This window comes from Hakea prostrata, chromosome 6, assembly GCF_041222555.1.
Source record: "Hakea prostrata isolate BN-2017 chromosome 6, UWA_Hpros_2, whole genome shotgun sequence".
NCBI lineage: Eukaryota > Viridiplantae > Streptophyta > Magnoliopsida > Proteales > Proteaceae > Hakea > Hakea prostrata.
In genome coordinates this window covers 37,365,554-37,392,583 of record NC_142605.1, presented here as the reverse complement: position 1 = coordinate 37,392,583, position 27,030 = coordinate 37,365,554, and the positions used below count along the sequence as shown (strand labels likewise).

At 36.4% G+C, this 27,030-nt stretch overlaps 3 protein-coding genes and 1 pseudogene across 5 annotated transcripts in view; 2 read left to right on the top strand and 2 right to left on the bottom strand.

Moving 5' to 3' along the window:
- TPP2 (tripeptidyl peptidase ii) overlaps positions 1-4,661 on the bottom strand; it is a 61,617-nt gene extending 56,956 nt beyond the window's left edge. For both annotated transcript variants that reach the window (XR_016173925.1, XM_089158297.1), the window contains exons 1-3: positions 3,998-4,661; positions 2,484-2,562; positions 2,292-2,365 (exon numbers count right to left, since the gene is read on the bottom strand). Coding sequence is in view for 1 of the 2 variants with exons in the window: in XM_089158297.1 (XP_089014423.1) it covers positions 2,292-2,365; positions 2,484-2,562; positions 3,998-4,316 (472 nt within the window). In the remaining variant the exon portion in view is untranslated. The remainder of the gene's footprint in view (positions 1-2,291; positions 2,366-2,483; positions 2,563-3,997) is intronic.
- Positions 4,662-7,977: 3,316 nt separating this feature from the next.
- On the top strand, positions 7,978-14,525 carry LOC149013854 (voltage-dependent chloride channel 1, chloroplastic-like). Its single transcript, XM_089159361.1, has 4 exons — positions 7,978-8,752; positions 13,033-13,200; positions 13,587-13,793; positions 13,914-14,525. The coding sequence occupies exons 1-4, from the start codon at positions 8,075-8,077 to the stop codon at positions 14,085-14,087; spliced, it is 1,227 nt and encodes a 408-aa protein (XP_089015487.1). The 5' UTR covers positions 7,978-8,074; the 3' UTR covers positions 14,088-14,525.
- A 4,372-nt stretch (positions 14,526-18,897) lies between these two features.
- On the top strand, positions 18,898-23,596 carry LOC149013853 (bromo-adjacent domain protein, putative (DUF3527)). Of its 2 annotated transcripts, XM_089160059.1 has the most exons (4): positions 18,898-19,001; positions 19,108-19,208; positions 20,241-22,232; positions 22,756-23,596. In XM_089160059.1, exons 3-4 carry the CDS (start codon positions 21,096-21,098, stop codon positions 23,083-23,085), a joined length of 1,467 nt encoding a protein of 488 aa, XP_089016185.1. In that variant the 5' UTR covers positions 18,898-19,001; positions 19,108-19,208; positions 20,241-21,095; the 3' UTR covers positions 23,086-23,596. The 2 variants fall into 2 exon arrangements, with proteins under 2 accessions (XP_089016185.1, XP_089016186.1); XM_089160060.1 differs by lacking the exons at positions 18,898-19,001; positions 19,108-19,208 and adding an exon at positions 19,223-19,901.
- Positions 23,597-24,611: 1,015 nt separating this feature from the next.
- LOC149013852 (putative pentatricopeptide repeat-containing protein At5g59200, chloroplastic) lies at positions 24,612-26,949 on the bottom strand (annotated as a pseudogene).
- Positions 26,950-27,030: the final 81 nt, after the last annotated feature.

The window sequence follows — 27,030 nt, the reverse complement described above, 5'->3', positions numbered from 1 at the left end:
TTTAATTATGAAAGTTTGAATTACTTAGCAGTGAGTTACTTAAGTGTAACTCACTGTGAGTAACTAGTAACGTTAAGGTAAGTCACCAGCAATATTTGGCATTTAAGGGAGGTACCTTCAGTTTCACACCCACTTAAGGAAGCCACCGGTAAAAAACTCCAAAAATTATTGAAGAATTGCAGCCAAGAAGGTGCGGCGAGGTCCTTTTGAGAGGGACCTTGTGGTTATCAAGATCTCTGTTATCTTCATCAATCCTGCCCTGTGATTCCAGCAAGAAATCCAGCAAACCAATCTCTTCCAGATTCAGCAAACAAGTTGAACCCTGACCAACTCCAGCTAATCTCTCTTCTTTCTCTTCTTCTCCCTATACCCTGTTGGTCCTATTACTTGCTGTTTCAAACAAAGAAACATCAAGAAAACACCATGAATCTCCAAAAACCTACCAGTACCATTCCTGCAGTCTAAGAAAACCTTTACCCTCCCATCACAAGTCCCTGCCCCACCTTCGCAGCAGCCAAGAAACCCTTCCCCACCTGCAGCAACACCTAGACCCCTACCCTACCCCTGCGACAGCACCCCCACCCTCCCCTTGACCCTGTGGCACCCTCTTTCCCCTTTTTATTTCTGTTTCTTTATTTCTGGTTCTTGCGGCAGAATTACAAGAGAGAAAGAAAGACCCCCCCCCCAAAAAAAAAAAAAGGTGAAGAAGAAAAGAATCATAGGCTTCCCTTCCCTTCCCAATTAATTCCCTTCCCTTCCCAATTAATTTTAGGTAAAGACTGATCACCCCACCACTTTCCAAATAATTTTATCAAACCCCCTATCAACCCATAGAATCCCAATTTTATCTCCTTGTCCTTTCCAACTCCTATCTATCCCTCTTCCATATCCATCCCACCCATAGGATGTAAAATTTACTTGCTGAAAGATTCTGGGCGAACCCTTAATTTTAGGAAATCATCCTAGGAACACTCACCTTAAAATTGGGTTCACATTAATGCGACTAGGTGGCAACAGGACAGTGAAGCATCCCCCTGGATATAGTGTGACCCTGAAATCCTGGGCCTACTCCAGTTGCCTCAAAAACTTAGTGAGCCCCATGCCTGTTTTGCATTGCAGGTTGACTAGGGTTTGATAAATATTTGAAGAGGGCAGACCGACAGACACACAACAGGAACATTTTAGGCTATCAAAATAGAAAACATGAAATGCTACAGACACTACCACGAATCTTGCACATCATCACTGGAACAGGACAACCTTGATTAAATTGTAAAAAAAAAGAGGCTTTACAATAGGTCAAGCTGTCAAGGGCCATGACAAACCACCGCTACTCTCGACATGCATGCATGGATGCACACACATAAAGAAGGCTCTGCATGTGACACCATCATGTAGTGGCACAAACAGACAAGTGAAGGAGCATACCAACGCAGACCCCTTGCAGATACAAAGGATCAAACACTGACCACTTGCCTTCTAGCTCTAGGACCATATTACAACCTCTTATCCCAAAAGCTTGAGCTGTTGGGCAGGCCATAACAATGAATATCAACATAAACCACATAAAACCACCACTTACAAAAGGGAGTTCTATTGATAGAGAGGAGTTTTCTACAAGAACAAAAAGCTCTTACATTTCCTTGCAGCAGCAAAATGTTTCCGACTCATCGTCTCATGATTATCCTGCTAATCCTCCATCATTTTTTAAACTTAAATTTATTGTTGATCTGTACTGGTCAAATCAGCCAAAATCAGGACCACACAGTTCTGACCTGAGCTGACTTAATGATCCTATACCAAAACATGGTTCTGTAAGGGGTGGCAAACTTGGCCAAGCAAAGCAAGTATTGGCTGAGTTGACATGGACTGGATCAGGATAGGCAGTGGGGGTTCAATATACAAGTCTGTTTCTTGAATCTTTATTTGCAGATTATGTTCTTTGCCCCTTATTTCCTTCTTCTCTGTTCTTTTTATCTTGTTGTCCCAGATACCTAAGCAAGCATGACTGTGGTCTAGAGTGCAAGAGTAAAGCTTCAGTTTGCACTCAAAAACTCAACTGCCCACAGAATTTGTAGTTCCAACCAACTGTCACCTTTAGTTATATTCTTGATATTTTGGAAATGGTGTGTACCACTAAGAGAGATTCTTGCCTTTAAACTGATTTTTCTTTTTGAAAAAAATAAATAAATAAATAAATTAGGAGCTTTATGTGGAACACTAACAAAGTGAAAGTGTTATTATTCCAATAAATGTCACTAGAACTGCCAAATAAGACACATCTTGCCAACCTGAAGCACCAGTGATAAAACCATCTGCATCAGCCTTCACCACTTTTGAGGTATCAATATCCCCACTTCCCGTGCTACAAGGAAAGTTTCTCCAGTTATGCTATAAAAAATAAAAGTAAAAAATAAAAAGAAAATAAAAAAAAATCAAACAAAGTTCCTAAGTTATCCACAATAAAAGAGTCTCTGGTATACCAATCTATAACATCTAGGATTTTTGGTTTCCCATCCGAAGTAACTTGTAAACCATCAGCTGCCGGGTCCACACCAGAATCTGAAAGTAATAAATTAAGGATAGACAATATACATCAGCTAGTAAGTGGCAGGAGAACAATACCCAAAAAAGAAAAACCAAATAAATAAATTTACAGATAGAACCACATCACATTATATTCTAAATAAGCCATGCAATTTCTAGAAAAGGTTTCATGCAGAAAAAATTTATTACTTTGCAACATATGATAACTGAAAACTTTGTCAGAATATCATACATGCACATATCTGATTATGACACATTGGCTTGCCCAGTTGCACTCAAACAGATGCAAGTACAGGTAACAGGTTGAAGATCATGAATTAAAGAAGGGGAAAGGCATCCATATTTGCACAACTCTTAATGGCACAAACACATCAACCATCTGAAAGGATCATTTGTGGTTAAGATTTGGAAATGTGAAATAATTTAACAGTAAACCTATGTACTGACAGCACATAAAACCACTAGGTACTTTCAATATTTGAATGACTTGATGCAACAGATCCAGATGGCATACACAACATTACATCCTACATTTACTTATTCTCCTCCCCCGAAATGTAGTCCACTTGATCAACTGGTTAAGTTGGACAGCAGTCACTCACTTTCTCCAACGAGAGGGTACAGCTCCCATCTCTTGGAGATGATACGCGCCAATCAATTTGAAAGGAAACTAAATTTAACCACAGTCGACCATTTGCCTTACAGAAGCAAGTTAGACTTGTAAAAATTCTCTTCAAGTGGAATTTCATGTCAGTGAGAGATATCCAGAACTTCTCAAGTACACAGTATTACAATCAGTTCTTTCAAGGCCCAACTCCCGGAGTGGTAAAGAAAATCTTTATACGCTAGTGAAGATTCAAGGAGGTTCTCCTCTTACTTGACAACCTCATAGTAAGGGCATAACTACCAACAGATTGAAACGCGGTGAAAATATGAGTAAGCCTATTTGAGAAACAACAGGGAGAAACTGCTTAACTGACATGCCCCGAACGGCATCCAAATGTCAATCAAAGGACCATAGAGTATAGCCAGTTCATCACTCGCACTGTTTTACTCGAATTCCTCCGTCAGTAAATTTATAATTATAAAATAGATAAATAAATAAATAAAAAGACGAAGAAATTCTACGATCATATGTTATCAACATTTTTTAATTTCAAGGTCTAAATGATTATCAGTTCCACTAGAATAAAAAATTAACTATAAAAAGCAAAGCAATAACCTATTGATTACTTAAAACATCATCAGACTCACAGATTTAGAAAATCATCAAAACCACTAACCCAGACCCAAACACTTTTCGAAAACAAATCAATAACTTCGACGAACGTTACTTCGGATACCGATTTAACATATTCATGACCACCAGAATAAGTTTTTTTTTCCCTGCAGTCCAAGTCAAAACCAACTAGAACACACTAAATTGACCATCGAAGAAATGAAGGATTACCAAAAATCGCAATGATAGCGCCCCGGCCATCGAAGTGTGGATGAGCTTCGATGAATTTATCAGCCCCGATCTCCTTCTTAGGCATCAATGAAGCTAGGAAAGTAGGCTCGTTCAGTCTGAAAGAACCAAGAGCTCCGTTTTCTTCACCAGAAGAAGTGTGAGAAGAAAGAGGCATTGCCCTAATTGTGAACCTTCCTTGAATCCTTCTTCTCCGCTTTCGGGGCTCAAGCGATACTACCGAAATAGCAGAAAAAAATGAAAGAGGGAATACTAGTAGATGTCCACTTAGACAGAATGGTTTAAATAAAGGTCTTAGCATTTCCGAATTATTTATTTATTTATTTATTTCCGTTTTTGGCAAACCGTGTTTTTAGTGATAAATGAATATTCCGGCAGCCGTGTAGCTGGTGACGCCACTTATAGCCAGAAACCTGGCGTATCGTTGCAGTATAAAAGTGATTTATTCTCTTTCTTCGTGGCTGTTACATGTCGTGCTTGATCTTTGGATACTGTTCGCACTTTTCGGAAAAGAAGATTTACGTTAACAAAAATGCTTTGATGGTCGTCTACTTAAACCAAATTCCCTGCCACTGTTCTTCTTTCATGGCTCCTCATACAAGCAGAGTTCGATTCCTATTCCCTCATTTCCCAATCCCCACTTTGTGTCATAAGATCCCTGTATTACCCTATCTACTCGAGTGCGAGCACCTTTCTTCTCTTGCCCTAAATGCCCAGTCACCTACCCGGCCCAACTGGGCCAACCCTACCTCCTGACCCGACTCCTAAATTGGATTTTTATTCACTCACATCTTTATTTTGGCACGTGATTACCAACTAAAAAAAAGTTTGTTTTGGCACGTGGCAGGATAAAATCCAACGGTTGATATTAAAGATAAGAAAATAAGTATATAACGCATTCCAATGACATCATATTGCTTACTCCTCCGCATCAAAGCAAAACCTAGATTACCAAACCAATCTAAATTATACTCAAATTTTAAACCGATTTGAATCCACTGCAATTTTTTACCCTCTTCAACATGAAGAATCACAAATAAAAAAAAACAAAAATGTTGAAAATCCATAAATGCAAGGAAAAAATAATTATAATAATTACTGTTATCCTCCTAAACTATAATTTATTACTAAAAATACCTGCTCTTTATGAAATTATTATTGCCCCTCTTAGTTATAACAATGTTAAGAGATTGTTACATTTTTGTGTTTAATGTCTATTTTATCATTTTACAATTAATAAATCAAACACACAATATTATTTTCATTTATGGAAAAGAAAGAAGAAAAAAAAACATATCAATTATCAATTTTAGAGTTGTATCCTTGTTATTTTGAATTTCAAAATAAAACTAAAATCATTTTTTTAACTAAGAAAATTAACTTCCTAAAATTGATAACCCGTCAAATTATATATTAAATAAATAAAAACCTAATAGAAGTATGAACTTTTTAAATTTGATAACATCAAATTGAAAAATAAATATAAATAACAATAACTAAAAAATAACACCAAATTGAAAAGTAAATATAAACAAATATTTATATATTAAAAAAAAAATCAAGGAACTACCAAATTATGGCTAATTTTTTTGTAAATCTAATAATTAATTTAATATAAAATGTAAATAAATATAATAACACCTTAAGGTTATTTTGATAATTTTAGATAAATAAAAATTGCCACATCATCACTTAACTAGTAGAATTTCAACTGTAATAGAGCAATTAGTAATTACAGACAAAGTCAAAAATTATAATATTAATTTTAAAAATTATAAAAAATAAAATAGTAATTAAGCTATAGTACAAGGAGACAACAATAATTATTCAAATAAAAACATGGATGAAATTTGAAGGGAATATAATGGATTGATGCAAATAGATAATCAAAAAACAACAAAGAGGAATAAAAGTAAATGGGAGATTATATAAACAAATATTATATTTTCTCCATATGTCCCTAAGAAATGCCTTTAGAACCTAATTCAAACCAATAGTGCTAAATTTTAATGGGTATAATTAGAGTGACTATCAACTCAATATTCCCTAATATACTTTCTTAAACCCACCAAGGACCCACATAAATGACATATCTTTCACCGCTACTATACTTTAAGGGTGTAAGTGCAAAATCATTTAACCGCTAATCGCGCCTCAAACGCGCACTGTCTTCTTCAAACCGATTATCAAGATTCTCTAACAGTAACAGTACATTGGTATTGCCAATTAAGAGATATGAATTGTTATTTTACAATTAAAACATTTAACATTTTCATGTCCTTAATTCCCTATTTCAATTTTTCGTTTCATCATTAACTTATCTTCTTAGATTTACTTGTTTTGTCTCTATTAATTAGATTTACTTGCTTTATCTATGTTAATTTCAGATTATATTGATTGGTTGATCACAATTTCATTAGGATCTTAATGAACTAATAACAAAAGTGGCATAAGTTCATTCACCAAAAATCTAAAAAAAATGTATAAACCCTTTCTCTTATTTTTCTTTAAATTTTAAAAGTTGTAGATTGTTTGATTGCTTGTGGTATAAAATTTAGAGACAAATTTTTTTAAATTAATGAAACTGTTGCCAATTATAATATTTATAAATAAAAACCATACCTTGGGCATAGATCCAATTGGGTTTCTGGAATAAAAATGGGGTGGAAAAAAATGAATGAGAAAATTCTTGAAAATTTTTAAACTTTTCATTATTTTCCTTTAAATCTTAAAAGTTGCAGATTGTTTGATTGTTTAGGGTGGAAAACTAAAGCCAAGTTTTATTAAATTAATGAAACTTGTATAGTAATATGTGAAACTCACAATTAACATTTTTCCACAAAATCCCATTTCCTTCTTTCTTGCTCCACTTCACATGGGGCCCACATATTTTTTTTTCTCACCACACATTTGCAAACAAATGCAGCCTATATGTTTGTGGATAGTTCATAACATCTTTACAACCTTTGATGTTTAAATTGTATTGTTAGTTTTCAATAGAAAGGAGTTAACAAATGGATTTCGTGAACTTAAATGGCTTTGAATTGTTCATTTGAATGGTTTATTATAGTTGAGTGTCACGGAATCCTTAATACAATCCCTCTTCATACACATGAAGATAAGGTATGTCAGGAAACTCATGTCTACAAATATTTACAGACACATCATTATTGGAAGGTTATTGCCATTGTAAAAGATATTCACCACATTGCTGCTACTTTTAAAATGTCAGTTTCATCATATCCTTTACGAGGTTAATTTTGCTACATATGTTCTCGCCAAAACTGCTGCTAAATTATAGAATTGTTTATATTATGTTAATTCCCCGCCCCATTCTTATATTGGATTTTAGTGTATAATTTCCTTATATGTAAAACCCCAAGAGGCTTTGACATTATTACATAAATAAATATTATTCTTGACAAAAAAAAAAAAAAGCGAAGTTGAGTATCAAGTTATCACCGGTCTAAGTATTCAAGTTACCCTATTGTTCTTAATATCAACCATTTGATTTTTTCTTACCACGTGTAAACAAAAAAATCAGCATAATCAATGGACGGTTAGTGAAATGATTGAAAATTTCACTTTTTAGTGGAGAGATTGTGGATTTAATCATTGCTGGTGGCATATGTAATATCTCAATTTCTAATTTCTTTATATGTAACGACTTTATTTGATAATAAATAAATAAATAAACAAAAAATCCGCCTAGTAATCGAATTGGATGGGTAGAATCGAATGGTTCTCAATTTGGCGTCCAATGTTTGAAATTGGGCAGTCGGGGTTCGGTATAGGGACAAACAGGTAAATTGTACAAGAATGGACTTTAACGGTTCCATTTATAACGTTTCTCCCTCTCTCGATTTTATCCAAACCCGTTTGAACATGTGTAGAACCCTCGTTCACAAAACAACCGTCACCAAACTCCACCCTTTTCCCTCCCTTTTTCTTCCCTTCTCCCGTACAATCTCACTCACACTCAAGATATGTCCTCATTTCTACTTCCTCACTCTCCATCTTCACTCATTTCGCCCCAAACCCTAGCCCTAATTCCAGCAGATGAGAGAATCGGCGACGCCTCTCCGTTATTCTGCAAATTTATCATCAATTCAGAATTTGATCCGCAATCCAAGAACAATCGTTCGCTCCACTGTTTCCTTCAAACCCAATCATCAATCATTCAAGGTTTCATGTTCACAGATTCCAGATTCTCCCTCTTCTCAGACCTCAAATTTGATTTCAATTCTTGGTGCAGTTCCTGCTTGGGCTGATGGTATAAAGGAACGGGGAATGCGGAAGAAACGGTATCTATATAACCACGAGAAGTGGCTGGAGCATCGAAGTTCGCTCCGTCACGTTCGTCACCTATTATCAAGTCTGTCTTCGCGTGTGATTCTCTCATTGATTCCTCCAGTGACTTTCTTCACGTCAGTTGCTGCGTTCGTTGCAATCTATAACTCCGCAGTTTCACTGCATTGGTTGCCCGAGTTCTTCCCCTTGTTGAAGGCTTCTTCACTGCCGTACCAGTTGACAGCGCCGGCTCTGGCGCTTTTACTTGTTTTTAGAACGGAAGCATCGTATGCAAGGTTTGAAGAGGGAAGGAAGGCGTGGATGAAGGTGATTTCTGGTGCGGATGAGTTTGCTCGTCAGGTGATGGCTAACGTGGAGACTTCGAGTAATGTGGCGCTGAAGGAGGCGTTATTGCAGTATATCATGGCGTTTCCTGTTGCACTTAAGGTTGGTATAATTTATTGTTATTATTAAAAGAAGAACAAGCAAGGTTTCTCATTGTTGTTATCTTCAGAGTAAATTGTTGGACGTTACGTGGGTTTTCTTCTGTTTTTTTGGCTTGTTCAGTTGAAACTCATCGCAGGCCTCTTGCTTATAATGTTGACCTTTTCTGTTGATCTTTTTGTAAAATTTAACACCACTGAAACATCTTTACAACAATAGGAATAAGAAGAGATATAGGGCTATTTTTTCCATCGAATTTCCGACGCACTGGGGCGAAAAGATCAGTAATTCCTAAATGGAATCAAAATTCATGGAACTTGTGGCATTTGGTCACTATTTGAACAGCAACAACCTTACAGAAATAAAAGATTGAAAAAAGATAGTCGTATTTTTCACCCTGGAAATTCTACCCTCGAAGTGAAGTGCATCTTTTATCCCATTGTTTTAATCTCAATATTATAAGGGATTTTTAAGGACAAGTGGTGCATGCTACACACAGTGGATTAGCCAATAATCACCCTGTTCCATAAGTTACAGACATCTACATATGCGGTCAGCCTAAATTATCTGCATTTGGTGATCAAGATCACATCAACAAGCTATATTGGTTTGTGCTGTTCTTAACCCCAATGAATAGGCTTATCAGCACCCAGCAATGACTGGTTAGTATAATTTCTGTTTCCCTAATCAACTATTACAATAGGTTATGGGCTATAAGGAACAATTTGTCGGTTGCCACCGAACACAATATATTTTACATATCAAAAAATTGGTTAGGTATAGTTGGATGCATAATATATTATGCTTTTTTGAGTGCAATATCATATATTTGGTTTGGTTTACCTTGTAAATATATTATTGGTCTTGGTTTTGGTTTTGGTTTTGGTTTGACTTTATTGGTTTTGGCTAGTTTTGACACCTCTAAGATATTATAAAAGAGAAGATGGGAGCAAGGTGGAGATTGGAGAGAGAGAGAAGTAAGATTGATTTTGTTTTACTATCAACTTCACCATTTTACCCCTACTTTAATAGCAATTTTTGCACATGTACATCAATAGTTACCTGCATAAACAAAACTAAACAATTTATAGTGATAATTCATAAACAAACCTTGAGCTATGCTTTTCGTGGATGATATTGTGTTGATTGATGAGACCTAAGTGGGGATTAATACCAAATTAGAATCATGGAGAGTAGCTTTGGAATCAAAAGGCTTTAAACTTAGTAGATCGAAGACAAAATATCTAGTTTGTAACTTTAGTCATGATCGGGCAGATGATGAGGTGGTGATACTTGACGATAAAGAGATTCCTCAGAGTGATTGTTTTAGGTACCTAGGTTCAATCATAAGTAAAAGAGGTGATTTAAAGGATGAGGTTTCCCAAAGAATTTTTAAATAGGGTGGATGAAGTGGAGAGGTGCGTCCGGGGTCTTATGTGATTGGCGTATTCCATTATAGCTTAATGGAAATTTGTATAGGACTGTTGTTCGACCAACTATAATGTACGGTGCAGAGTGTTGGGCTGTTAAAAGAATCATATAGATAAACTTAGTGTAGCTGAAATGAGGATGCTAAGATGGATGAGTGGCAAAACTAGGATGGGTAAGATAATAAATGGATCATATTAAAGTTGGTCTGGGAGTTGCTCCCATAAGTGATAAGCTTCGAGAAAGTCGTTTGAGGTGGCACAACCACGTTCAATGAAGACCTATAAATGCCCCTATACGGAGAAGTGATATAATCCTAAATCCATATTGAAGGAACTAGAAGAGCTAGGGGTAGACGATAACCTTTGGAGAAGTGGTGAGAAAGGATATGTATAGCTTAGGCCTTGTATCTAGCATGGCCTCGAACAGAACTGATTGGAGGGCAAGAATCCATGTACCCGACCCCATTTAGTTAGGACAAGGCTTATTGTTGTTCCCTGTGTCGATTTATTTTAAAAAGAAATAGGGTTATAAATCATACCAAACACACCTATATGTGTTTATATGTTCAAAAACATAAATTTAAATTGTATCAGAGAGAGCCAAAATCATTTACATAACATTCTCTTATGGCCTTTGGGGCTAAATTGTCTGCATCTAATATAAGATTTTTGGTGGGCTTGATTAATTAATCCTAGAATATTGATTCCATGTACATAAAGCTGGTTTGGACAATCTTTAAGACCAATGCGGGGACCAATGCGGGTATCCTAGTCATTTTTGTTGCGGGGCTGGATACAGGTTAGAGTTTTATTTTATATACATGTTCAGGTCCCTGCAGTTTGTTCTTAATCATCAAGATGATGTGGTGTCAGACCTGTTCAGTTCGCTCTGGTCCAACCCTATTAGGACCGGTCCAATGGGGCTTCGTCCAACAATAGTTGGATTTAATTAAGTATTTTATTTCATTTTAATTTTAGTCTTCCATTCTGTTTTAAGATTCCTGTAAGAGTGAATAGACTTTGGGTTGAAATCTGTTTTGAGTTTAATATTTCAACTAGGATTTGGTTTTATTTATTTTAAATTTAAATAGCTTGTATTAGGATACAATTTCAGGTCGAATGAAATGAATTGAGTATTATTAGATTGAGAGAATTTCCTTCCCCTGTCTCTTCTTCCCCTTTCTTCCTCTTCCTACTCCTCTGATTCCCTTTTTTTGAAAGCCCACCATAGCAGCCTATCTCAGGCCTGTATCACTAGAAAGATTATTAGTAGAGAAGCCTGTGAAGATCCACGCCTAGGATTCGCTTGTATTTGTTATAAGGAAGCTATATGAGGTCTCTGCAACATATCTAGGAGCAAGCTACACACTTCCTGTTTTATTCATAGATATATGTTGTTCCATTCTGTGTGGCTCTCATCCAGGGTTTCTGTCATATCCAAAGGGATTTATTTCAACCACTTTTACCCAATGGCTTTAGTTGATATTACAAGGGACTTTTCTGGACAGGTGGTGTATGCCACCTTCAATGGATAGGCCAATAATTACTATAATTTGCAAGGTACAGAACTCCAAATGCAGCACCTAAATTGTCTGCATTTACCGGTCAAGCAGTACCAAGTTATACTGGTGCCCACTGTTCTTAAATCTCAATATGTATATGGTTATCAGCAACCAGCCAAGACTGGTAGCCGTACTTTTTGTTTTCCTTCTCTTTGATGGTTCTTAATGTTTCCATAACTGTTTACATAGTGTCATCAACTAAGAGATTTATGACATATTTCCATTTTTATCAAAACCCTTCACATGAAACCCTTGATTAACGTTAGTGGAAAAGAAGAGGATTAGCATGGAAATTCATTTTTAGGCATTTTGTGCTTTCAGCTGGGATTTTGTATGATGGAAAGTCCATCCATGGTTGAAACATGCAATTTCAAATGTGCAGGTCTTCCACATTAGACTTATTTGATTGATGGTTCTGTTTAGGCAGTTTCAGGCTGATTAACATCTCACCAATCTTTATTCATATGCGAAATAAGGCCAAGACCATTGTTATCTTATTCTGTGGGATGACAGTGGAGAAGGAGACCTACTTTGATTCTATTGGCGTAGTTTCTTATGATTGTTGCTTTCCAAAAACTATTTAAAAGTGTTAGGCTGTAAGTCCATGCATTGTGGATAGATTTTCCACTTTTATTACTTGTTGATAGGATTTTGTCTCGATATCCCTTTGGTTTTTTTCTTTCAAAAGACTCTTATTAGCAGGTATTCTATGAGTCAAAAGATCATTGGTATAAGGAGGGTTATTGTTGTTTTCCTGGAGAATTGGCTATCAAATCCTATTAAATCTTAATCCTGGCACATATAGTGAAGGTTGAAGTTCTTCCTAGTGCAAAAATCCCACGGGCATGATCTCTCTCTCTCGCTCTCTCTTCCTCTCCCCTTTTATCAAAGATCTTAAGTGTAATAGGCATATATGGTTTAGTGGCATGTCCAAACTAAAAGGATTGTGTTCTATTGTTTCTCTTGATTTTGACAGTTGTTTATTTGTTTTATGTCATTATATGCTAGACCTTCTGAATGTTTTTTGAGTATCAAATTCCTGCCCAAAAAAATAATTGATTATCATTTTCCCTAAGGGTACCGTGATCCTCCCCTCAAACCCCCATTAAATAAATAAAAAAAATAAAAATAAAAATAAAAGAAGGAAAACCACAAGACCATATATTTGTTCAGACCATAATTAGTTAAATGTTATGCTGCACATATCTACCATCTATAACTTATCTTTTGAGTTTTATTGGGGTCATTTTAAGTGATGGACAAGCTAATAGACAAGATATCTTTAATGCAGTGTCATGTGGTTTATGGCTCAGATATCAGGAAAGATCTGAAGGATCTCCTGAAAGAAGATGATCTAACAGTCCTTCTCAGCTCAAAACACCACCCTCGTTGCATGATTGAGTTCATATCTCAAAGCATTCAATTGCTAGTCTTGGAGGATTCAAAGCGTGTTGCATTGGTACACTCTTTTCCTATTTGCATCTAAAGTTCTTTCCCCCTGAAAACTTATGTAGTTGACAATTTTGTTCCTAATATTTCCCTGTTAATGAATTAGCTATTGGGACTTCCCAATCATTCTGTTTTTTCAGTATGGAAAACCTTAAAATGGATTTTTGAATTTCAAAATTCCTTGGTGCTGCTATATTGTAAGATCAATTTCTTTTCCGTATGTTAGAGATATTCATGGAAACAAGCAACATGCATATATTACATAAAGTAAAAGATGGGGAGAGAGATTTCTTAATTTATACTTGCATATTATATAGCACAGGTAATTATTTCTACTAAGGACACAGGATATGCAACAAAATGGCATTGATCCATAACTGCCTCACAACTATGCAGGAGTCAAAAATTTCTTGTTTCCATGAGGGCATTAGTATTTGTGAAGAGCTTATGGGAATTCCAATTCCTCTTTCATACACTCGCTTGACCTCAAGGTTCTTGGTCCTCTGGCATCTCACTCTTCCCGTTATACTTTGGGATGATTGCAACTGGATTGTTGTTCCAGCTACTTTTGTCAGTGCTGCCTCTTTGTTCTGCATTGAAGAAGTAACTCTCTCCCTTTCTCTCATTCTAGTGGCTTCTATAGTCTGCAACATGGATGCATTTCTTGTCTCATGACAATCCTTTTCTTACAAATTTATACTGATCAATAGAGAATCCATGCAGGTAGGTGTTCTCATAGAAGAGCCCTTTCCAATGCTTGCTCTTGATGAGCTCTGCAAGCTGGTTCATGACCGCATTCAGGAAGCAATTTCCATCGAGCATGTAATTCAAGGCCAGCTTCTTGGGAAGAAAAAATGCCATTCTATTGAGCACTTGACGAATGGTCGACCCTCCTGAGTAGATAAAGAGTGTTGTGCCTGCATTTCAGAAGTCACTGGTGAAAATGTCAGCCAAAAATCATACCTTTTTAGTGGTGAGCTCATTGCATATTTTCAGAATTATCTGTATATAATAGAGGGGAACTGATCAAAGAAGTCTTATTTTTTTCTTTTCAAAGAAGTGTTAAGAAAGGGTGTAGTAGGCATCTGATAGCTTTAACTTTGGCAAGTTGTATCTTAGCATTAACTATGTGCTTGTTATCATGGATATTGATATTGTTGTTATTGTGGTTATTTCATATTCGGACGAAGGAACCATTGGACCATTTGGTGTAAGGAGTGAGGGCTGTAACTTGTAAATCTAGGTGAAAGTCTTCTTGTTTCCAATTATTTGGTGGGCAATTACGTTCATCAATTTGGAGGATGGATTAAATCCAAGGTTTGCTGAGGCTTGTTCGATGGGAAGTTATATCATAGCTGATGCTGGATTCTAATAGCTTTTTCTTTTTTGGTATAAATCCTTCTATATATAAAAGTAAGGGGTATTATATATATCATCAATGAGAATCGAATTTCTCATTCACGATCTTTCTAATGATCAATATTTTTTCTATTTTTTAATAATTGACCAATATCTTTTCATTTATGAGAGGTTATCGATTTGACTCTCTTTAATGAAATATGTAATATCTCCTTTTATATAAAAACTTTTCTTATATCAAAAAATTATAAAATAAAAGTCACATTGTTAGAAGAAATCCAACAACACCGACGTTGTACAAGGTTTTTTCCTTTTTATTGGATAGTTGTACAAGGTTATTTTCAATCCCTATAAAGCGCTAATGGGAGAGAATTGCGTGTCTCGTCCTTTATATGACATGCATCTATAGTACAATAGTGATATTCTACTAAAGAGTTCCTCCCTATTGATTCTCCTTTTAATGTAGGGCTTTAAAAAAGATAAGAGTTTGGGGACCAAAATGTGAGAGAGATTGGTTGAGAATTTCAAGATGTGGGTCCTCCCCTTTTGATTCCATCCAATAAAATCTATAATAAGTTAAAAGAACCACCATTACTTAACTGTTTAATAGTTTCAAATAAATGTGAACACTATATTGATACGATTCTAGGCGTAAATTTGTTTCTCATGATCCATGAATTCAATGCTGATGCTGAAGGGCCTAACGAGTGACAATTTATAATTTATGCTTTTTATTGGGATGATAATGGAGATCCCAAGATAAAGAAAGGATATAAGTTCACGTTAAGAATATACATGTAACCAGATAACAAGTGTTGCCTTGGAACTGGGGGATAGACTCACGGGAACTGTGAAACTATAATCTAATTGTTTATAATCTGACACAAAATCGTATTTATCTTTAAATTTCTCACAATTTGAAGGTTATTCATTTTTTTTTTCTCTTTAAAAACAAGTGTTTACATTGTTTAACAAAATAATACAAAGATGGCCAATTCTTTTTGTTCCAAGATTTGCAAATTCTATAGCAAATTTATTGTTTCGGTTGGCCCTGTTGTTTGAACCAAGGATCGAAATGTCACCGGGTGTCGTCGTGTCGGTGCCTGGCGACACAAGCTGCACAGGCTTACCAGCGACATTTCGGTAAAAAGAGAAATGAAAGAAATAGAAGAGATTCGCTGGAGACTGGAGTACGCCATGATTTCCGTTTCTGCAGATAAAGAGAAAGGAAAGAAATAGAAGAGATTCGCTGGCTCCAATGGTTTCCATTTCTGCAGAGAAAGAGGAAGAAAAGAAATAGAAGAGAAAGGAAAAAAATCGAGTCCGCCGTTTCTGCAGAGCCAGAGAGCCAGAGCCATGTTTCCGTTTCTGCAGAGAAAGAGAAAGGAAAGAAATCGGAAGATTGCATGTCGCAGAGATATTTTAATATTTTTAAATGAGAGAGAGAGAGAGTATTTAATACGAGATTTTTAAATTTTTCGATATTTTAAGAATTTATCGTGATATATCGACTTTTTGCCGATATATCGCGATATTCCGACGATTTTTTCGTCGACTTTTATAAAAAATCGTATCGCTAGGGGGTTTTGTGTATCGCCCCCTGGCGACACCTCGATTTATATCTCCCATATATAAAAAGCCAAGAATAATATCTTGTGTATCATGGTTTGAACTCCTCATTGAGTGACTTTTTGTCCAATTCTTGGCTTCTGCAATTGCACAAGATGTCATTGTTCGTATGAGCTTTTGTTCTCAATAATATTTGTTCTCAAAAAAAAGGTAGGAGATTTATCAAATTTTTTATTATTTTAATATACTTTTTTAAAAACACAAGATTTTTATATATGATGGATATTACATATGCCGTCTAACCCACAATCTCTCCACTGAGAAGTATGTATCTTACTATTCTATCAAATAAGTTTTGAGGTAAAAAGAGATAACTTGCCAAATAATATTTAATATCATGCATCCAAAATCCATTGATGCTCTTTATTGCTTATCATACACCAGGGATGTGCCATTCATCATCCTTTTTCAAATCATCTTTCTATTGATGGTCAGTAGATTGGAAATTTTAATGATGTATTTTCTTTGGTACAAATTCTTATGATGAAACTTATTTTTGAAGACACCTACCATCTCATTTTAAGTATTCAATGATTAAATACATATAATTTTTTTCATTAAATGTGATTGGCATTAGAATCACAGGATGATTTCTTTCGTGTGACAGATGAAGCATTATTTTCCTTTGGATGGAATCCCCTTGCTAGTTAGTAGTTACAAAGCTGGAAATTGAAATTGTAAATTGCTAAATTTTCTTTAAAAAAAAAAATAATAAAAAAAAAAAATCAGATCCTAGCCACCCAATGGCAATGACAGGGAAATTAGTTGTTTCTTAACAAGTATTAATTGGGCAACTTATATAAAAGTAATAAGGTATTTATGGTTTTCCATACTTCTTATGCCTAGAAACTAAAAACGTGTACACATTAGGTAATCCTATCCCTTGAATCTTTAAAACACATTTGTGGATCTTAAATTTCCATAACTAATAGTACTCTTTGTGCAATAATTTGAAAAATATAACTCTCCTTTTGTTTTTTGCAATAAATTTATATTTATTACCCTCCATAGTATTCACTAAGTGAGAGTAAGGAATTGATAACCCAACTTCTCCACTTGTACTCAAAATAGGTCATAACACAATGGATTTATATGCAGGAGATATAAGTCTTTGTCAAGAATTTATCATCTAACCAATCCTTCAATCATCATTGAATGACATTATATTTTCTATCTTGCATTATACTTTCTAGGTTATGGGAAGGAGCACAAAGGTAAACATTTAATAATTAATTAATATTAGCATTGACTTTAGAAAAATACAAGTTATGTTGAGTCTTTCGTCACAGTGATGGAGAAAGAATGCCTTTAATCATCTTATGATCCTTCTAATTCAATTAAAAAATAATTATTTTATTGGGTCAGTAGCCTGTACTTCTCCAAGACTTTTGTTTGGTTATTTGAGTCAGGAGATTTAGGGCCTGTTTGGTTACATGAGTCTGGATATTTCAAATATCTAGAGATTTCAAATCTATGCAGTCATAATTTATAAAATTAAATGTTTAGTTGTAGAATAAAATTTGTGAATTCATCCTAAAAAACTATTTGATCGATGTGATTTTTGTGAATGTACAAATGTATAGTTTTTTTGAAATACATTTTTAGTGTAAAAAAATGAATCTCTAGATTTCATGAATCTAGAGATTTTTACAACCAAACGGGTATAATTCTCAGATTCATGAGGCCCTAAATCTATTAATTTCAAATTTTGGAGTCATGGTTCATAAAATTAATTGTTTGGTTAGCTTGAATTTTTGGAATGAAATTTGTATTTTCATCTTTAAAAAACATTTATGGAATCGTGGTTCAAATGTTTAATGCTTTTATATTAAGGGTGAAATCTCTAGATTTCATCACCTTATACCCATAAATCTATCGATTCACGTTTTTAGAGTAAAAAAATGAATCTCTAGATTTAATGAATCTAGGGATTCACGTAACCAAACGGATATAAATCTCTGGATTCATTTAACCAAATAGGCCTTAAATGATTTTTTATAAAATTTTTTATTTAGGAGTTTTAGATTCTTTGTGCTATTTTTATATCCCTCTATTATACATTTAGAAGGAAAGTTCACCTCTAAGTAATTATTATTTTTTTTTATCAACATAAGTGGATCCCACTCCCAAATGTATAGTAAGAATTCTCTACTCGACAAATTGAGAATCCCAACTCCTAAATCTAATTTGATCTTAATTTCTTGATTAGAAAGAAAATAAAAAAAAAGTGTTTGTATACTTAGATTTTAGATGGTTTTCAGGGCTTATTTCCCTCCCATTCCCTCCGGGTTACTCATCTCCAGGCTTTTGTATGTGGGCCTGTGGTCCATTCTCAAAAAGAAAAAGGGCCTCGATAGCGGGAAATATTTAAAACACATACCTTTTTTTGTGTTTGCGCAAAACCATGTACTTTAATACAAGCTGAGAGAGACATTAATCACCGATTGGAAAATTACAATCTGGAGAAGTAGTAGTTTTATTAAATAATTTGTGAAACCTATCTCTAAGATCTCTTTGATTATAATGTAGATATTTCTAACCATTTGATAAGCATATATATGTATTCAGAGGAGTCGAGAGTCAAGAGAGATGCAAACTAATTAATTGATATATTAATTAATAGATTAAGATCACATATATTTTTTATTAATGGAAAGATTAAAAAACAAGCAACGTTTCCCGAAATCACAGCACATATGATGACTCAGAAGGCCTTTTAGATGGACATGAGCAGAAGAATCCCAGGTGCTTGTCTCGCTCGCTCAGTTTCTTTCTTCACTCTACTTCATGTGCTTTCTTACAGAAGACTGGATTTACTCTCAGGCATTCTCTCCCTTATCCTCAAGATCTTGTATTTTGCTTTGTTGAGCTTATTGGGTTTCATCTTTTGATTCCTGGAGAACTAATTTTGGATATCTTTTGGTTGCAGAGTGTTGTTTGACTGGTTTATTCTTGGGTTCTCTTGTAGCTTTACTAGAACAAGAATCAGGTTTCTGAAGAATGTTATAAAAATTGATGAAGTTTGCAAAGGTCAGTGGAAATGATTGCTTCAATAAACTGTTGTTTCTATTATAAGTAGTGCCGTTTGCTTTTCTTTGGATTCACTACATGGACTCATTTCATGAGATCTGAAGAAGGTAGTAGCGTTCGTTTTTAATTAGCTTTTCTGCTCTATTGGGTCGGCATGGAAATGTTAATGATTATGTTCCCCTCCCACCTCGCATTCAGCATTTGATTTCGTGTTTACTTGTTGGAAAATTTAAAAGTATTGTAGCATCTGTTTCGGCAGAAAGTGTTCAAGATCTGTTTTCCAAGGTTGTTCTCATTTCACATTTTTGTTTCGTATGCGTTATTGAAACGGTTTACTAATGTGCTTTTTTGCTTTTGAGTTTAGCCATTTTAAATTAAGCACGGTGAACGTTTAAGGTTCCTCTCCCCTTTCTCACCCCTCTTTTCTGTTCCTTTAATCCAAATATGCTTGATCTTTTATCAGAGTAAATGGGTTTGTATTTTCTCCGTCAGCAGTTCTTGCTATACAGATGCTTGGTGTGCTAGTAGGGTGTATCTAAATACGTCTCTGTTAAATATGACAATCCTCATTTTGTTTTCTTCTAATAATTGTTTGCTTGCTCGTCTCAAACTTCCCTGATGGATCATGTTGGGTTTCTGAGCAAGTGCCGATCAAGACCTGGTAACTGGGCATCTGTAGTTATTCTGTACCTTGTATGTTTCATGGCTAGAATTTTCTTCAAATAATTTAGTTTCCGCTTGATGTGGAACTCAATTTCCATTTCGGAGGTCTTTGACTGTTTCCAGGATCATATTCATTTTTTTGGATGAATTTTTATTTTGGGGGACAAATTAGGACTATATTAGTATTCACATACGGAAAGTCATCTTGGAATCTGTAGTCTAATGTAATGCATTAGAGAGGCCTTTGCTAGTTATAGGATATAAATCTTGGACTAGATGAGTTTATGTTTTCACTGTTTTGTTGTTCATAATGAATTTGTAGGTTGCTGAAGCATGATTTACATATATATTTTTTCTCATATGTTGCAGCAACTTTCAACTGCTTATGGGGTTGGATGCAGAGCTGGAATTTCAGAAGTACCGCAGAATAGATCAGAGTCCTAGAAATATCCATCGTTCTCGTTGCCGTAGTTCAAAAGATGATGATAGAGATGTGAAAGGAAAGCGCACAAGCAATGGATTCCCGTCCACAATCATAGATCAGGCTTGCACACAACTCAGTTTTAATGAGTCCAAGAATTCCTTCTGTGAAAGCAAGCCAGATAGACCAGCTGGGTTAGCAGGTAATGAAGAGCTGAAAAGGGGTTCTATATATCAAAGCTCAAAGGAAGTGTGGAAAATGAAGAAAATGGGAGAGTCGGAGGGAAAAAAGATTGAATTGTTGTGCATTAGTGACGCTTCTTTGTCCTTCCAGATTGTTGACTCTCTATCTGAGTCAAATGATTCAAGCTTTTATCAACAGCAGAAAAGATCATCATCAATGTCCACAAGGATAAATATGGGTGGAACATTGGCTAACAAGACCTACATCGCACCAAATTCTCCAGAATCTCTGGATCAGTCCTTTGTCCTTTTCCCGTCTGTAGGTAATGTTGCAGCCAAGGATGCCCCATCGGATAATTTCTTCGAGATCTGTCTTGATACGAAGGACAGAAGACGCCATTCTGCTGAGATAATAGATAAAGGTACAGTGGGAAAACCAAATTACAGGTGTGAACGAAGTGTGGGTCCTTTAAAGGGTAGTCATTGTTTTTCAGAAAGAGATAAGGTTCTTGCTCTGCAAAAGTCCTCATCAGAAAAGGTGGGAATGTCCCATTCACCCCCAGTTCTGATAGCCATCACTCAAAGGGCAGCCCAAAGGTCCGGTTCAACCCCATTAGAAGGATGTTTGATCCAATCATGAAGTCTAAATCTCAACGGAGTCAACCTGTTTCAGTGACAGAATTTGGCGACATGACAACTTTAGGGCTAACAAGCATTACAAGGAAGAAGACAGTTTGCAAATCTTTGCTGCGTGATTTTTCAAACAGTGTACATAAGGGAGAATCTGGGGCTCGTTTTGTCCAGAATGATCAGAACAGGTTGGATGTGGCCTCATCACCTGCTCACTTACATGGGCTTCTTAAATTGGACTATAAACATGGAGTTCCATTTCTGGTGTTCTCATTGAACAACTTCGAAGATACCCTTGTGGCCAAAACATGGAAAGGCCATAATGCTTTCAACTGGGTTTATACGTTCCATTATCTGAATGATAGACGAAAGACTGGTACCAGTGGATGGGGTTCAAAAGAGAGACACAAGGAGGCTTCAATGGTTGGTCAGATGCAAGTTTCCTGTTACCTATGTTCCAAGAAGCAAAGTGCTGGGGACTTCGATAACTCTATGGTGACAGAGTTTGTCTTGTATGATATTGCACGTGCAAGGAAGAGTTCTGCTACACAAGGAAGTCCTGACTGTCAAACAGAGTCTATTAAACCTCCCAAGGGTCCTTCTAGTGGGGATTCAGACAAGAACTTCTCCATGGATTTGAATAATGTCTCAGATTCAGGGAAGCTCAAACAGCAGGCTAGACATGGTTCTTGTAATTATCACTCAGATGTTCCTACATCTTATCCTTGGGCCCCTGCAGATTTGCATCCATACCTTCAGATTGCAGCAGTTGTCATTCAAGTTCCATTTCAGAAGAGGGAAAGCTTCAAAGACAAGCAAGGTGATTGTGGGAAGGCTTATTCAAACTTAGTTGATTTCTCTGTGGTTGAGCAAAGAAGTGGTAACACTCCCCACAACATAAGTCCCGCGAAGGTGAAGGTTGTGACTTCAACTGGGACTCATGGTTTGCCTTGCACAGAGGATGGTAATGGCCCTTCATCTTTATTGGATCGATGGAGATCAGGTGGAGGCTGCAACTGTGGTGGTTGGGACATGTGCTGTCCCCTTGTTGTTTTTGGAAATCCCGATATCCAAAATACAGGAGATCATCATGTGGGAAGTAGACAGCCTTTGGAGCTCTTTGTTCAGGTATGATCTTTATTCAACTCTGACTCAGAGATATGTGTAGGCTGGTTTTGGATAAAGGTAAATGAGCTGCCACAGGCTAGAAGATGATAATTTGTTTAAGAGACTATGAAGTGGCTAGTTGCTTATGCAGGGATATAGAAAGTGTCATTCCTACTTAGGAGATCTTGTAGGTATTGGACTCCAGATGGGCTTTCATGACTATTAATATTACACTTGCTCTCTTCCACCATTTTATTTGTTCATAACTAGAACTATCACCAGAAGACCTGAATTGGTCCATCAAGTTAACTTAAAAGATCTTCTATGAGGGCCTATCAAATGGTGGGTATAGATCCTGTATATTTTTCATTTTCCTGGTCAGTCTGTTTATATAGTGCAGATTAACCCTCAAGGAAAATTATGGTATTTATGTCTTCCTGTTACAGGATGTATGAAAATAACTTAGTTGCAATTGACTATTCATATTTCTGTTATTCCTTGAGTATTCTTTCATAATTTGAGGTTTAATTGTTTTGTCATATAGGGAGGAAAAGAGAAGATGCCTGCGTTGACCATAAATCTGATTGATGAGGGGCAGTATTTGGTTGATTTTCATGCTCAGTTATCCACGTTACAGGCTTTCTCAATTTGTGTTGCTATCTTGCATAGTACTGCAGACTGTACTGCAGCTGAGCAAGAGAAGACCACACACAAGTTGCAATGCAATTCACTGAAATTGTTGCTTGAGGAGGAAGTGAGATTATTGATTGAAGCAGTCGCAGAGGAAGAGAAAAGGAAAACAACAAAGATAACGGAAGAAACTCCACCATCTTTTCTGATCAATCCACCCTTTTCTCCAATTGCACGAGTATAGATATAAGCTGAATTGCTTGGTGTGTTGGATAGGCTATCCTGGAGAAACCCAGCTTAAATTTAGAGATCTCAGAGTTGGCTCCGATGGTGCATGGGCAGTTCCATCAATGAGCCATCCATGTGCTTTTTTGCATTCAGGTGCACATTTCATCCATTGTCCGATCATGCACAAGCACATAATTCTGTACCAAGTTGCATCAGATCCATTTTCGCCAAGAAAAGATGCATCATCTCCAGTCATCAGAAAGCAGTCATATCCATTAACATATCCTACTAACTAAAAGTACCAGTTGCTGCAATTGGTGAAGTATCACATCCTGGAGCTGTAGTTATTGATCGATTCTTTATAATTGTCTCTCAAACAGAACTTAACCAACTAATATCTTATATATTTAAGGGGAGGAAAAAATGTGCATATAAGGCTGAGAAAATAACAGCTCTTCAACCTGTAATCTACAGGGTTAGGTTTTGGTTGTTGTAGTTTCCATCATTTACATGAAAAGTACAGTTCTTTCAGAGCATTCTCATGGTCAATATATTTTTTATGCATCCCAGTACCTTTTTGTGCCCCTTTCTATTTTCCATTGAATTTCTTCATTTTTCAACAATGTGAGAGCTTCATGCTTGCAAAAATGCAAACTGAAGACTTCTGTGGCAACCAGCACTTTGTTGGGGTTTATCTAATAATCCATATATATATTGCCATCAATTTTTTTAGCAAATAAAACTCCAAGGAAACATTAACCATCAGTTATTATGCCATTTACAGCAGCTTCTGCTTATCCATGAACGATGAGATTTGGTGAGCTAAACTCAGGATTCCAAATTTCTGAATGCTTGTTTTGTGCATCTGAAGATGTTTGTAAACCAAGTTCAATCCTGGTGATAGAACCATGGATGAGTTCCCCATGATAAGGTTTCCGAGGTCAGTGCATGCTCATGGTAGAACTTGATGACTTGAGATTACACATTTTTGGAACTAGACATGGAACTTTTAACATTTTTTGTGTCCGAGCATTTGATGCATTCATAAATATTAGTAATGCACTAATGCACCAAAATTGTCATACATATCGTGTAAGAAAGAAATGCTCTTAACCAAGACTAAGTCCCTTGCATTTCAAAATGGAAAAGTTCTCTACTTTCTCTTCTGCTATTATTGCATGAAGTCATCAATACGCAATAACCCACTACCCTCTTCAATCCATCAGTGTTAACATTACTGCAAACCTAACATTTATAATTATGCTTACCTACATAACTTCCACGCTCATACCCACGCCCACTCCTTAAGTAGGAACCGACTGTGTAGTCTAGTTTTTTCATGATATCATCATAAACTCATAAGTAGAAATGCCAATCTCCACATGATATGGTTGGCACAACCGTTAAACCAAACACCTGTAAGAGGTGATTACAAGGGAAAAACATCTGGAGTGTGGTTGGCTTGAAATAACTACAACCCTCCCATGTACCATCGCCGAAGATGCCCGTTTTACTTTTAGTTAGCTCTATAACGTCTGTGTTTCAAGTTATGATTTTGTTTATAAGAGTAAATGCTCTAGCAAGTGTCTTCAGGAAGCAGGAAAAGGAAAATGTCACAGTTCGTTCCAGATTCCTGGGACAACTGATTTCACAATTCTTGTTCTGAGAACCCATAATTACATTCTGAATTCACACCAAATGCCATTTTTATGTGTTTAATTAATCCATACAGAGCTCCATATATCTCCTTCTGGTGCCTGTGCCTTGAATCCTTTGCCAGGAATTCATGAACCGTGTCCCCAATCTGTATTGAGCTACAACCAGGAACTTTCTCTATCCCTTCCTGTCTCATTGCTGTCCTAACACTCAGAACACCTTCCCAGTGTTCGTTTGAGGCGTTCAAATTTGAAATGAGTGTTAGATATCCAGGATTTGAAGGTTCCAGCTCCAAGATCCTTCTGGTCACAAAATCTGCTACCTCTTCATTTCCAAGAGTCTTCGAAGAACTAAGCAAAGTGGCCCATATAACAGCATTCGGCTCCAAAGGCATGCTCATGACAAACCTAACTGCTTCATCTAAACTGCCTGCTCGACTAAAAAGATCAACCATACAACCATAATGCTCAATTCTAGGTTTGATGTTATACCCGTGAATCATCTCATCAAAGACCTTTTTACCTTCTTCAACTAGACCTCCATGGGTACAAGCAGTGAGGACAGCAATGAAGATAACATCGTCTGGTTGTGTTCCTTCTCTGTGCATTATACTGAAGAGGGCTAATGCTTCTCTACATTGCCCATTGATGGCTAGGCCTGAAACCATTGATGTCCACGTGATCACACATTTCTTGGGCATCCTATGAAAAACAGCCTCAGCATTTTCCACATCCCCACACTTTGCAAACATGTCTATAAGAGCATTTCCTAATGGAATTGATAATTCCAATCTTGTTTTTCTTAACGTATGAATCAATCCATTTCCCCTGTTCATGAGCCCCTATGTGGGAGCAAGCAGAGAGGATGCTGATTAAAGTTGTCTCATTTGGCACACATTTACCATTGATCAACATATCATTAAAAACAGTCAAAGCTTGATCAAATAGATTGTTATCAATGTAACCTGCAATCATTGCATTCCACGAGACAACACTTTTGATGGGCATCAAGTTGAAAAGACTCTTTGCAGATGTTAGATCCTTGGCCTTGGCATAACCTGAAATCATGGCTGTCCAAGAAACCACTGTCTTCTCTGACATTTCATCAAAAATAGATTGTGCAGTTTTCAAATCACCCTGTCTAACGTATCCACTAATCATGGCATTCCATGAAACCTCATTTTTTATTGGCATTTGTTCAAAGATCAACTGGGCTGACTGCATGTCACCTGCCTTGGAAAGTCCGGAGACAATAGAATTCCAAGACACGATGTTCCTGTGAGGCATTGAACCAAAAAATTTGATGGCCAATTCTGTACCTCCATGAGTCAAGTATGCACCAATCATAGAATTACATGTAACCACATCTCTATCAGGCAATTCCTCAAACACACGCTGCGCTAAATCGATATTAGTGCTAGTCTTCGTGTAGAAGTCCAGGAGGGCATTCCCGACAAAAACATTTGACCCATATCCCAATTTCAGTATTTCAGTATGCAATTCCATACCATCTTCGAGATCTTTGGACGATTTACAGGACTTGAGGAGGATTGTGAAGGTGAAAGTGTTGGGAGAAAATGCCGCCTTCATCAGGTTATAAGTGCAGAATGCATCTTTTCGACGGGCTCTCTCGATGAAGCACTCAATCATCGTATTGAAAACGAAAACATTCGGTGAATGTGCGCTTTCGAAGATTTTAGCGGCATAATCCACGTGACGGAATGAGGAAGATCGACTTATAAGCTTCAATAGAATAAAATTGCTTTCTTGAAGACCATAGGTGATTACAAGGACATGGGTTTGTTTCAATTCCCTGATAGACTTACAGTTCTGCAGAAGTTGGAGCATTTTCTGTTCCATTTCTAATTTTACTCGTGACTTGATTCCTTCAACGCATTTCAGTTATTCCCGTCTATTCCGTAGAATCAGTGGCAATTTCTTCATGGCACTGTTGAAAGACCATGGAAGCAGTAACACATAAAATTTTCTGATTAGAAGAAAATGTAGTTCCATGGCAGACCTAAAGAACAGCTCAAGAATCCAAAATGCCAAGTAAGGTGCGGTGCAGAGCTCGATGAAGAAGAACGAACCCGAACCCAGAAGAATTTTCCTCCCACTATATGAGTGCAGGTGCCATCAACTCTGGGACCTGTCTTGTCCTCTCATGACTGAGAAAAGAACTTGCAAAACTGTGGGAAGGGATAACCAACTCAATGCGAAACCTTGCTCGCGTGCGGCGTGCCAATGATGGGTTAATGAAGTGGTTAAATACCCGCAGTCTCACGGAGGTCCTGGATTCGCACCCA

Excerpts from the sequence above, each read along its gene's own strand:
- LOC149013854 (XM_089159361.1), top strand. The coding sequence starts at position 8,075 with ATGAGAGAATCGGCGACGCCTCTCCGTTATTCTGCAAATTTATCATCA. Across the intron at positions 8,753-13,032 it reads CGTTTCCTGTTGCACTTAAG|TGTCATGTGGTTTATGGCTC; the intron begins GTTGGTATAATT and ends TCTTTAATGCAG. Across the intron at positions 13,794-13,913 it reads CTTTGTTCTGCATTGAAGAA|GTAGGTGTTCTCATAGAAGA; the intron begins GTAACTCTCTCC and ends GAATCCATGCAG.
- LOC149013853 (XM_089160059.1), top strand. The coding sequence starts at position 21,096 with ATGTTTGATCCAATCATGAAGTCTAAATCTCAACGGAGTCAACCTGTT. Across the intron at positions 22,233-22,755 it reads CTTTGGAGCTCTTTGTTCAG|GGAGGAAAAGAGAAGATGCC; the intron begins GTATGATCTTTA and ends TTTGTCATATAG.